The following is a 13,919-nucleotide window of genomic DNA, read 5'->3' as shown; positions in this document are numbered from 1 at the left end:
TGAACAATGTTCGTTGATTTCATTTTAAAATGACTGCTCTCTCTTCAACACAGGTTCAGCTTTTTGTATAAAAATAGTAGAATTTCACTCAGATTATTAATATTTTTATGGACCATATTTGCAACCTTGCAACATACAGTAAGTTTTTTTACAAAATGTTCCCTTAATAGCCAATTACACATTAAAAATTAAAAATTGGATTTTTGCATATTTTAGAACAGTAGTATTTTTCCTTCTTTTAATGTAACATTTGATCTTCAACTGAACATAATTTTTTAATTTAAAAATTTTCTTTTTTTTTATAAATTGGGCATTTTTTTGTGAATTTGCAACAATTTATGCAAAACTTCAATTATGAGGTTTCCAGAATCCGTTGCAAATGTTTTTCACAATCCTATTCAGAAGCAAATTTTGCATGCAGAATTCCATCAAAGAGGGAAAGAGGATATTTTAATGTGACAAGTCTAAAAATATCTTGTTTTACTTTTTATCTCCTAGTCCTCTTTCTCTCTTTCCCACTTCCTTAGGAGGTATAAAGATCTGCCTACATCAATTAATTTGCAAGACTGGGCCTGTATTTGTGCATGCAAATTTATATAGTTGGATGCCTCACTATCTAACTTGCACATGGAAGTATGGGTAGTTCACTAAGTATCCACCTTGCACATAGCTTGTTCACCCAAATCTAAGGTTTTTATATAATAAGATGTGTTCAAAATTGGTGCATTGGTGATCTGGAGACCATGTATTCAAATCTGGTCTAAAAATGTTAATGAGACAATCAAATTTACAATACAGGCCTGACCTTGCTCCCATTGAACTCAGTTGCAAAACTCCTACTGATGTCAATGGGTACATGGTCACTGCCTATTATAGAACCACATACTTGATTTTAAAGAAAATGCTCATTCTCCGGTCCTGGTCCAGAAACTACCCTGTGTGGGAGACCCCCCAGATCAAGGTCTATGCAGCATTGGCTTAATTGGGAATTAAATAGTGTGTATGCCTTGTGCTGGCCCTCCGAATGGGCGGGGGGGGGGGGGGTTAACCATGTAATTTTATAGGTGAAAGAAAGATAAATTGAAAGCATAACCCAACGGTTCAAATAGCTGCATTTCATTGCACTAGGATTCAGCTCTTAACTGGAATAATATTTTTTCACTTAAAACAAAGACTGCTGGTTAGCAACTAATGAACATCCAGAGTTACATTTTCTTCTTACTCCAACTTCTTTTCCATACCTCTACAAGGCCCTGCAAGATCCGGACAAAGATGACACACCCATAATGCACCTTAGCAGCAGATGGTATTAGCATATTCAGTGTGGCGGTCAGCAATATAGCAGCCCCAAACACCCTGTAAAAGGAAACCAGGGAAATGATTGCAGTAGTGGTCAAAACAACAGAAATTTTCACACACACACACACACACACGTTAAATTAATATTCTTTACAGAGGAACATTGAAATTACCAGCCTGGAGCAGACTCACAGTCTATCTAGTCCAGTATTCCCTGATAGTGGCCAGCACTGTATACTTCAGCATAATCGGTCCCCCTCCACACATAGGGCTCATCTTGATATGTAATAGTTTGTGATTGGTTTAAGCCCTAAAGCATGAGGTTTAATATCCCTTCCAAAATGTGTATCAGTAATTATGAAGACTCTGAACCCTCTTGATATCCATTTAGATGTCCAATCACGTTTTTTTATCTTCCAAAGTTCTTGGCTTCAATGACTTTGACTTCAGCATCTTCCTATGGCATTGAGTTCCACAGTCTAAGTAAACATTGTGTGAAAAAAATGTCCTCTATTAATTTTGAATTTCTTATCTTTTAATTTCTTAGAATGTCTGTCCCCTTGTTTTTGCATTTTGAGACAAGGAGAACAGAAATTCCTGTTCTACCTTCTCTGCCATTACATATTTTTATCAGGACTCTCTTATTCATCACCCTTCTAATTTAAACAATCCCTGTCTTTACTATCTCTCTACATATGAAAGATTTTTCCAGGTCTGCAATCATTTTCATCACTTTTCTCTGAACTTCCTCAATTCATCAATACCGTTTTGAGACAGATGACCAGTAGTGCACATGCTGTTCCAGAAGCAACCATGCCATTTATTTATATAGAGGTATTATAATGTTCTCTGTATTTTTCATCATCCCATTTTTTATGCATTCTAACGTCTTGTTTCCTTTTTTGATCACAGCTTCTCATTGAGTTGTTTACAATGACACTCAGGTCCTGAGTTGATACCATTAATTTGGAACTCTGTAATGTATATGATTGGTTTAATTGTTTTCTTCCAGTGTGCATTATTTTGCATTTATCAACACTGAATTTCATTTGCCATCATGCTGTCCATTAACCTACCTTGATTAAATCCCTCTGAAGTTCCTCACAGTGTTTGCTGGACTTGACTAACATAAACAACTTTTTGTATCATCTGGAAATGTAGTTACCTCACTTCTCATTCCCCTCTCTTCTTTTCTTTTAATAAATATATTAAACAGCATGGACACCTAGTATGGGACTTTGAGGCAGCCCATGGTTAACCTTTGGCCACAATGAAAATTGGCCTTTCAGTCCTACTCTTTGCTTCTGGTCTCCTAGCCCATTTTTCATCCATCACAATATCTTGCCTTTCACCCTATGTCCACTCAACTTCTTTAGTAGCATCTAGTGCTGGACATTGTCAAAGGCCTTTTGGAAGTCTAATTAATGATGTCAACAGGTTCTCTTTTACCCACTACTTTACTGACACCTTTACAGAATTCCAAGGCTATGTCTACACTAGAGACCTTAGACAGACACAGCTGTACTGATGCAGCTGTACCTCTGTAAGATCTCGTATAGTCGCTTTATGCTGACAGGAGAGAGCTCTCCTGTTGACATAATTAAACCACCCCCAACAAGCTGTGGTAGCTATGTTGGTGGGAGAAGCTCTCCCACTGACATAGCACTGTGCACTACCACTTATGTCAGCAAAATGTATGTCACTCGGGGAGGGGGGGTTCACACCCCTATGCGCATATATTTTGCCAATATAAGTGATAGTGTAGACATGGCCTAAGAGAATTGTGACACACTATGTTTCTTTCCAGAAACTTTGCTGGTTAGACCATATCATACCATGATTTTTCAGGTGTTTTGTTATTCTCTTTATTCCATTATATCTTTTTAAATATAATAAAACGTCCAAATTAGGGAAAAGTCATTATTTTTAATATAGTGTAATATAATCTCTTCCTTAGGTACACTGTTTAAACACAGTGTCTACTTGGAAACTAGTGGCCTCATCTTGAAATTACAGAGCACCCATAATTCCTTTTGACTTGCATATGTGCTTAACACCTCTGAAAATCATGTCCCAAGTGTTTGACTCTTGTCTGATGCTGGTATAAATCAGAAGTAACTATTGATGTTAACAGACTTCCACTGATGTAATTGACAGTGGATAATTGACAATTTAGCCTGTTAATATTTAAAACAAACATGTTAAATATAACAATAATATTCTAACTCTTCTTCACTTTAAGAAAATGACCCACTGTAACATTCAGTACAATATCTGTTTGCCTCAAAGCTTTGATCCTGTAGTCTAACAATATACAATATTCCTGCTAATTTGTGGCGAAATTTTATCAGCCTTATGATGAGCAACATCTTACTCCTCAAATAGTTTTATTGGTGCTACTGAATATTACTAAGTGTATCAGAATCTGGCCTTTAATAATAGTGCTTAAAGTAAACAATATAAATCTTCTCATCTTTAAAGTGGTTTGCAGATATTGTGTAATTAATGAGTTCTACAGCATAGATGATTTTGTGGGTATTCCATGTAATTTTGTGAAATGTATATATTCTTCCTAAAATATCATTTGTTTCCATAGCCTGCTCCTTATAAAAGCTCAGGATGGCTTATATGACTGTATAACAGTTCTACAGCAGTGCTCAAAGAGCACTCAAATTTTCACTAATTAAATGTCTGAAGTAAACCACATTTATCCAAAAAGTATGTCAACTTTTGCACATACCATGTGAAACCTACAGCGATCATTTGGTTAAACCAGATCATTTATAACCTTAATTCCTGTTGGGTATGTCTGTTAATACAAAATCTACATGATGATCATAAGATTTAAAACAATCTGAATGTTTTGAAGAGTTACTTAGTGCCTAGACTGAAATCTTGTTATGTATTGTCTATGATTATATTGTATTTTAGGACAATATCCAACAAAGAGAGAGCCATCCAGTTTCCCTACTACAGAAGTCTGCAAGACTGTATAGATCAGCTGTCTAGTTTAGTTTCCATTTCTCCTTGCTCCATTTATTATGGGTCTGATCCAAAATTCAGTGGAAAGATTCCTCAGTGGGCTTTGTCTTGGGCCTTATACGATTGTCCCTTTTGTCTCTTGATATTCATTATATGGCTCTTTCTGTCACCTTGAAATTGCAAGTGGATTTGTGTTGAAAAACTGATTCCTTTAAAAATACCCTTTGTTAAAATCAAATTCTTCTTCTTTTTTTTTTATCTTCTGCTTCCAGCTCAGAAAGTGTCACAGAGTGCTTCACACAGAGTTGTGGCACAGCGTATTGAGAAGCACATCCCCAGCTTCCCCAGGGAGGACAGTTTGCACCATGATGAGGCAGGGGCCTTATCTATGAGATACAAAGGAGGTGGCCCACTCCACTAGATCGGTATTGCTGGAGCTCAGTAAACCTCTGGCTCTGCATTTAGTCCCCTTCCTTTCCTGGCCATACTACTTGTCCACCCAGAAACATTCTGTATACTGGGCGGATGGTGGGATGGGAGCAGGTGGTAACCAACTTGCCATTCTATCATTACACCAACCAAGGGTCCCCTTTGTGCCACTGGAGCAACACAAAGAGGATGCAGCCAGTGGCCAAGGCTGGGCCATTTATTTATGAAAAAATATAATCCTAAAATAAATCATAGGGACCTCCAATTACATGACATTTTGCTATCACATCCAGAGCTGATTGATGGGAAAGAGGTCACCAAGGCATTTGTCAACATTATCTTTGGCTAATGACCAAAACTTAGTGAGAACCAGGCCTTAGTCTGAACAAGCAGGAGGGAATGATTAGTTACAAGGAGGAATTCTTCCAAATATATGTTTGTTTCATATATATATCTATTTAAGGCTAAAGACTGATACAAATCCCTGAATAGGAAATTAAATATACTGTACTTTTAATTTTGACAAATGGTGAAGGGCAGCTGTACAGGAAGAGGCCTCTGTTTATATACCTCTCAACACTCCTACAGGATATATTTATGGCAGGGCTTGGCAACATTTTCTGTATTTTTTTCTAGATGCCTGAATTCTGAGTTAGCTCCTCATTTTTTAAAGTATAGCTTTTGTTTCCTGGTTGATGAATCCCATCAAAAGCATATGCAGTTCATTTCCTTTCATTTTAATCAGATCCCTCCCAGATGTTCAAGCATACTACAGCGATGTCATATTAAAATATTTTTTTCGTTTTACAAATGAGAATAAATTCAGCGTCTTAGGAACTTTGTTTTAAATTTTTTTATTATTGCTCTAGAGTGGTTTTTTTCAACCTCTCTAGAGCAATAGACTGCAACTGTCCTATGCAAGTGTGGCAAAAACAGAATGCATGGTGAGTTTTATTTTATTCATAGGCAGGGATGGAAGGGCTCTCTGGTTTGGTTTGGTTTTTTCCTTTTATTTTCTGAATAGATCATCTAGCTAAGTGTCTTGTGCAATAATAATGCACATTTTTTAAGTCTGTTCTTTCACTGATGCACCTCCTTGGGCTAAGCAACAAAGAGTCCTGTGGCACCTTATAGACTAACAGATGTATTGGATCATAAGCTTTCGTGGGTGAATACCCACTTCATCAGACACATGCAGGTATAGTGGGTATTGGGTAGTGGGAAGTGAGTATTATGCTCCAATACGTCTGTTAGTCTATAAGGTGCCACAGGACTCTTTGTTGCTTTTTAGAGATCCAGACTAACACGGCTACCCCTCTGATACTTGACTCCTTGGGCTAGTGTCTCAGCTGTTGTGAATCAATGAACTTAGTTGAAATCAGTGGAAATCACCATTCTCGTCAGCAGTCAGGCCAGGAAGGAGAGTATGTTAGAAATTACCACCTCCTTATAAGGAAGTAATTCCCAGAATTCCCTCTGACAGGAGATTCAGAAATCAGTTAAATCAGTGTAAATTTTTGCTTTGGCAAAGTGACTCCAAATCTATACCACTATAACTGAGTTCAGACTCTAGCCCCTAAAGCCTGTTTTCCACAGTTTAGTTTTCAGTTTAAGGCTATATTTCCCAGAATGACCTTTGTTTCAGTCTCCACCAAACAGATATAAATTGACTCCTTAATCTTGTCCTCTTCTAGAAGATGAAGGAAGATGCCTCCCCACAAAGAATGATCACAAACATATATCTCCCAGATGGGACCTATTTAGAACTGCAAATAACAGTAAACATTCAGTAGCATTTATAAGCAGATGACACAATAAACAGAGAACCCCACAATACTATTAATAACAAGTCATTTTTAATTGTAGTACCACACTTTAACACAGCCTCTTAAAAACCTGTTCCCCTGCTATTTTTATTCTAAATAGATATGAACTCAAATTCAGGATAAAACAGCACCAAAAATTATTATTCTGGATTTAGGCAGCTCTTTATCCTCATTTTCTGTTGCAAAATTAAAAATAGTAACACCATTTTAATGCCTTACTGTTTTGGGGGAGCCAGTTTTCTATATTACCTTAAGTCTTGAGTAAATCTATCCTTCTATATCTGCCTATGCCTTTACACACACACACATATAAACAGCTCATTATTTCTTGCAGTTGAACAGTGTTTCCTTTTGCTCATGTATCTTTTGACAGTGTTGTGCTTATTCATTCTCATATTCTTCCTCATTAGCAGAGTGTTTATATTTTTATAAGCCTGTTGTTTATTACTTCATATAACCCTGGTTAACCACATAGTCCACAGCTGACATTTATTCCGGTTTGAACTAAACCAGGATAGTTTTCATTTATAACATCGCTAAGTATATATTTAATGTTCCCATTTTAATAGATGACATCCACAGATCGGAATTGAAGTTGCAATTTTCTCAGAATATGTTCTAGTCCCACAAAATCAGTTTGCTTAACATCAAAATCAGTTGCTTGCTTCCTTCTAGTTCTCACCCTTGTTAGTATTTTAAATTCTAATAATATTCTGATCAATATACGTTAAATGCCCCTTCGCTTCAGTCCTGTTTCTCATACCTGACTCATCTGATAAAATTAGGTTCAGACTTGTCTCTAATCCTGTACTCTGCTCAGCAAAGCAGATAAGAAAGTAAACATGCACCATTTCCAGAAATATTTCCCTCTGTTTTTACTGAAATCCTATCCAGATCAATATCTGAATAATTAAAGTCCTTTGTGATCAAAGTTCTGGTCCTTTAAATTACACTCATTTGCACACTATATTCTGGTCTTACTCTAAAACACATATAGGTCTATAGCAATATCAGGATTCCCCCAATTATATTTTTAAAAACTTAGCTCCTATCCACATTATCTCAGCAATATTATTATTATTTATTATTTGCCTTATGGTATCACCTCTGAGTCCCAGTTGTGGATCAAGATCCCATTGTGCTAGGAGCTACACAAATGCAGAACAAGAAGGTGGTCCCTGCACCAAAGAGCACCATCTTTCAAAATATCTGCTACTGCTGCATTACTCTATTTAAGCCACCCTCCCCAATCCTTCCCTTAACTGCCACCATCTTTTCTTGTCTTGTCTTATCTTTCCTCACTACTTCCCATACTACTTGGTTTTTCAGCTCACCCATATATCACATCACCATTTCAGAGAAAGTCAGTGGCACTTGGGTTCCTAGGTCACTTAGACACTTTAACCTTTTTTACCCAGGATCTAAAATCTTTTGCAGTCTCTCTTTTGGGGCCTGATCCAATGGGAGTCTAATGAAATGGCACTACGTAAGCCAGCACAAACACTGCTGAAACACAGCTGGGAACTGAAGGAACTGCAAATAGCACGTACCATAATGTGGCTATCTTGGGGGGATCTGTGGTGTACTGGATTGTCTTAGACATAGTATATTGGAGTGGAATCTGTTTGCCTGTTCTGTTGCTGCACCAACAAGTCAAACAATGTTCAGAGAGAGAGACCTCTCCTCCAAATATCCTGTAGCCTAGGGAAATATGCACTAAGATGGGTGACAGGAAATCACATGTTTATGGCCTCATCTCTGCTAGTTATAATTCTGGACACTTCATGATCCTTGTTACCAAACAAAACCTCATACCTCGAGTGTAGACATCAGTCAAGCATTAACTCCACGTTTTAGAAATAAATTTCACATGGTCACTTCAGGAAAAGTTGGGACTATAATTCAGGTCGCTTATCAGGTAGGTCCAAGTCTTATCCAAGCAGCCATACTCCCTTTTTAGAGTGAGCGTGCCAAACCTATGGTCTTAGATTATCCTATATCCAATCACTGCTATAATCACTAGATGCAATCCCCTCCCAGAGCCAGGGATAGAACCCAGGATTAAGAGCTCCAATGTTCAGCTGATGCTAGCACACATTGGCAGGTTTGAATGCCAACAGGTATGCCTATTTGTGCTTCTGTAATACAAGGAGTAATAACAGCAAAAGCAATTTTGAGGAGGAACTGGAATAGTTGAGATGGGAATGGAGAAAGAAAAGATGACGATGACTCAGGAAGAAAGTGATTAAAATGGAAATAAGTTGCAGAGGGGACTTGTTTTTCTGTTTTGCCTTTAAGCTGATTGGTTCATAGCCCTCCTTTTGAGGGAAATAAAAGAGAATAAATGTTCTTCATCTCTGGGTTTCTTATCCCCACAACTCTGCAGTTCCGCTGTTGTCATCTGCCATTGGCATGCAGCTGGCACTGTATGACTACACAGCATTGTGGAGTGTTGTAGACACAGTTTGCTGCTGCCTTTGGAAGAAACACCAGATTCAGGGGTGGCTCCAGGCCCCAGCAGGCCAAGCTCGTGTTTGGGGTGGCAAGCCGCAGGGGGCGCTCTGCCAGCGCCGCGAGGGCGGCAGGCAGGCTGCCTTCGGCGGCTTGCCTGCGGAGTGTCTGCTGGTCCCGTGGCTTCGGCGCACCTCCTGCAGGCACGCCTGCCGTGCTTGGGGCGGCAAAATGCCTAGAGCCGCCCCTGACCAGATCCCAAACTGAACTGAAAATAACGGGTAGTACAGATACATGCAAAAAAGATCCAAATTCCTTAAAGGCAGATGGGTGGCTGATTGGGTTAGAGATATGACATAGAGCAGGAGTGCAGGTTTGGAGGTGTCCTTTGTGGTGTTCGTAATGTGGACATGTGTTTAACTCCAAGGACTGTGAATGAAAGCTATTAGGATGATACTCAAAAGCTAAGAGTCACTTCTATATGCTTACAGATTAGGGGTCAGATCCTCAGCTAGTGTAAACTGGCATAGTTCTATTGATGCCATTCACTGATAGCACTGACAAATTGCTAGATAAACCATAGCTGTTATGCTCAGAATGTAAAAACATTATGTAAAAACCCTATGAAAATCAAAAGATAAAATAAAAAAAGCCCAGTTATTATATGACCAAGAAGCAAATCTGGATTTATTTAAGGATCATAAAATAACAATTACTATATTACTGAAGCCTATAAAACTGTGTTTTAATTGTAAATGATTATACAAATAAAGCAGTGGTTTATTCTTAATTGGCCAAATCTTTAAATCCTAAATCCAGTGCATTGTTTACAGTGAACAATTTATTTAACACATTTATTTCCTTATTCTCTTAGTGAATTACCCACAGCCTGTTACTTACAAACTGCTAATCATCACCATTTCTTGGAGTATTCACGATTCATAATTTTGTCATTCTTACTGTTGTTTCTGCTCCTGGACTGGTCAACTCCCATACTTTTCCAGATGATTGTGTGAACACTTCCAGACAGGGCCGGCTCTAGACCCCAGCGTGCCAAGCGCGCACAAATTGCTAGAGCCGCCCCTGCTTCCAGTGCGCACATTTGTGTGAATGCCTTTGTACAAGTATCCACAGTATGTAGCCTTTCCACATTCATTCTTGAAAACAAAAATGGAATGTTTGTGGAAAGCCAAAATGAATTAATATTTTGCTATTGAAATGAAAGTTTGCAAATGTGACTCAGTGAGGTTTTTTGCCTGTTTGAGGTACTGAGCTGAAACTATAAAAGGACTTCAAGATTTAGTACTAGACAACTATATAACAACTTTTTCCTCTGTGCTTTGATGTCTTAGATCCAGATCTCTTTTGCCACAGAAAGCCATTTTGGGAGCAGATTAATTTGCATCAAGGTACAAGTATATAAAAATCTGGTTTACAGCATTAGTACTTCAGTGATCTGCACTTGTTTTGCAACATGATCCATTGGGTCATATGTGGAAGAAACAATAAAACACCCAAAAGCTAACTGATTCACCAGAAGGAGTCTAGCTATTATCTAGAAGGGCTAGACTGAGTGGCATAGTGAAATTCCAGGGCTGAGTTTAACAATCCAGTGCATCAATAATGCATAATAACTTTTGCCTTTATTTTGCTATGAGCCACTTAGAAGACAATGGCAAAATTCCCACTGACTCTAATGACCCAGGTGTGGCCCTATGTGGCTGTCAATCTGCCCTCTCCATTGTTTGCTCCTAGGCTGGTTTTGAAATGTGAATGTATATTTTTGGCATTGCTGGAAGACATTTATTGATCCATGGGTGGATAACACTCAACCCAGGGGTTTCACTTTACAGCTCAATATAATCTTCTAGGTCTAGCTAATGTCTTGACTCATTCTTTCTAATGCATTAGCTTTGGGATGCCTTAGTCCTTACATATATAATCTGGTTTAGTGTTAGTCTGTATCTGCAAAAAGAACAGGAGTACTTGTGGCACCTTAGAGACTAACAAATTTATTTGAGCATAAGCTTTCGTGGGCTACAGCCCACTTCATCGGATTCATGTAGTGGAAAATACAGTAGGAAGATATATTTATATATATACACACAGAGAACATGAAACAATGGGCGTTACCATACACACTACAAGGAGAGTGATCAGTTAATGTGAGCTATTATCAGCAGGAGAGAAAAAGAACTGTTGGTAGTGGTAATGAAAATGGCCCATTTCCAGCAATTGACAAGGAGATGTAAGGAACTCGGGGCGGGGGGAATAAGCATGGGGAAATACACATAATCTGGTAGATGATGTTGCAAAACAAGAGTAGCTCATTCAAAGTACCTTACTAAAGATCTTGGTCTCATTTTGTTGTTCCCACTTTTCTCTCTTGACTTAGATGTACTTGCTGTTTTTAGAATTAATCCAGTGTGTTTTAATCTAAAATGCTTTGTGGAGTTGTTTTGTGATATATTTACCATGTGGAGGACCCAGAGGTACCTCATCTAGCTAAATCGTATCTTTGTTCATACTGCTTTATCCCAAAGCTTATGAAAGGACGCCTTTATGTCATTCTGTACAGACTATGGCCATGTTCTCTGCTGATGTATGCCAGCAGAGTATTTGGTCCAATCTTTAGTTCTAATTTACAGCCTACTTTTGCTCTCATTTTTGATGGTCTTAACTGCATGTGCAGGGCCAAATGGTGAATTCAATTACACTGATATAACTCTCTGAAATTAACTCCATTGGAGTGAATGTTGGTACTCTGGATTTAGTAACGTACGTGTCATTGCCCTTGTGGTTCAGATCAATGGTATAGCTAGTCCAGTTTCATGTCTCCAACTCTGACAAGTATTAGATGTTTCTCAGTAATGGGGAAAGTTCTGTCCTAAACCCTGGTGGTTAGTGTTTGATTATGTCCTGAAGAATGATGATAGATATCCCTTATCCCTTTTTATTCCAGCAAATGCAATTACAGATTATATTCTTTTCATTCTAATCCTTTTCTGACTCCTACTACATTGTTTGCCTCAATAATATTTTATTACAATGAGTTCCACATGATAATAGTGTAGTGTGTGTTTTTAAAATGTATTTCCTTCTACCAGAGTTAAAAGGCTGCCTCTTGGTTTCACAGGATATCTCCTTGATCACATATTATGAGAGAGGCTAATTAGGAGTTCCTGACTGACCTTTTCCGCACTCTTCATTATTTAATATGCATCTATCATGTCACTTCTTATTCATCACCTCTCTAAACTAAATAGTCCTAATAATCTATTTCTTCTGCCTTTATATGGATGCATTCGCTTGCTTCTATTTGATTGCCCTTCTCTGGACCTTTTCTGTTTCTGTTCACTCCCTTTTAGAGATGGGCTGACCAGAACTGAACCCAGTATTCAACGTGAGAGCATACCACTGAGTGATTTTAGTGGCATTCTGATATCTTCATTATTATTCTCTGTCCCTTTTTTAATATGGCCTAATATCTTGCTTGCTCTATTAACTATTGCTTTGCACTGAGCCTGAGCATGTGTTTCTACTGTGCTGCCCACAATGGCAGTTTATATCCATATAACTGATGGCAGAATTTGGCTTGCAATGGCTGCATCTATATGTACAACCCTAGGCATGCAATTGGGTGTGCATTTCTGCATGATCACCAGGATCACTCACCACTGCACACTTTTTATCTTTAAACCTTAGGAGAGAAGAACTCTCCTACTTTTCTATACTCTTTCTATATTTACTGAACGAAGTATTTTCACCAAGAACAGCATTCCCCATAGCCATTCCCAAACAATCTCAGACCAAACTAATACACTCTGTTTACTTTTGTTTACCATCCCCTTCCTATCATTTCCAGAGCATTTTAAGCAAAGACTGGAGCTGTCAGCAGTGAAAACATGTGGAATATGGTGGATACCTTTTTGGTGTATTTCAACATTCTAAATTCCTTCTGGGTGAAATTCAACAACACATGTAAAACCTAATGAAACAACTTTATGTGTGAGAACCATTGGGTTTGCTGGGACAACCCACAAGCAGGGTATAGCCACCACTCTACACCAGCCCTTCCTTGGGAACAGGATTTGTGACCCATATAAATTATGCATAGGAATACTGTGTTTGTGTAATCATGGACCCAACTGACCAACCACTTCTCCTCACTCAGTCCACATTAGTCCCTCAACACTAGTCCATCCAGAACTCACACAGCCAAACTAGTGGGTGAATTTCACCTTAGGTAGAGAGATTCATAAGGGCTTAATCCTCCACAGAGAAGGTGCAGAGTATGTTTTCACTGCAGAGTAACATAACGGCCGTACTGAGTGAGACTAATGATCTATCTAGCCCAGTATCCTGTCTTCCGACAGTGGCCAGTGCCAGACACTTCAGAGGGTATGAACAGAAGAGGGCAATTTATCAACTGATCCATCTCCGGTCATCCAGTCCCAGCTTCTGGCAGTCAGAGGTTTAGGGACACCCTGAGGATGGGATTGCATCCCTGACCATCTTGGCTAATAGCGACTGATGGACTTATCCTTCATGAACTTATCTAATTCTTTTTTGAGTGCACTCAGACTTCTGGTCTTCACAACATCCCCAGGCAGCTCAACACTCAAGTTAGTCCTTTCAAGTTACCCTAGCACAAGCAAGAGCAGCCAGACTGCAAAATAGCACTCAGGTTGCTGTGTCCACACTGGCACTGTACTCTCTCATGTATGACACTAAGAATTCTGGACGCACATCCCATGCTTCTTAGCAGCACACTAAGATGAGCTACTCTAGTAATTCTTTCCTAGTGAATTGTGGGAACTGTCTTTTCCGGGCACACAGGGAGAATTGTGGGAAGCATTAGAGGACTAGTGGTACTCATGTGGAATTAGCCTGTGTGCACTATACACAGTAGTTGTGTCAACAGCTGAGGAA

The 13,919-nt window shown here is 38.7% G+C and overlaps 1 protein-coding gene across 1 annotated transcript in view; it reads right to left on the bottom strand.

The window, feature by feature from the left end:
* SLC17A6 (solute carrier family 17 member 6) overlaps positions 1-13,919 on the bottom strand; it is a 48,050-nt gene that overhangs the window by 16,102 nt on the left and 18,029 nt on the right. Inside the window, exon 4 of the mRNA XM_039538982.1 lies at positions 1,242-1,356. Coding sequence (XP_039394916.1) covers positions 1,242-1,356 — 115 coding nt within the window. The remainder of the gene's footprint in view (positions 1-1,241; positions 1,357-13,919) is intronic.

The sequence above is a fragment of the Mauremys reevesii genome, linkage group 4 (genome assembly GCF_016161935.1).
Source record: "Mauremys reevesii isolate NIE-2019 linkage group 4, ASM1616193v1, whole genome shotgun sequence".
Lineage (NCBI taxonomy): Eukaryota > Metazoa > Chordata > Testudines > Geoemydidae > Mauremys > Mauremys reevesii.
The sequence above is the reverse complement of the archived record's forward strand: the minus strand, read 5'-3'. Positions and strand labels throughout refer to the sequence as shown.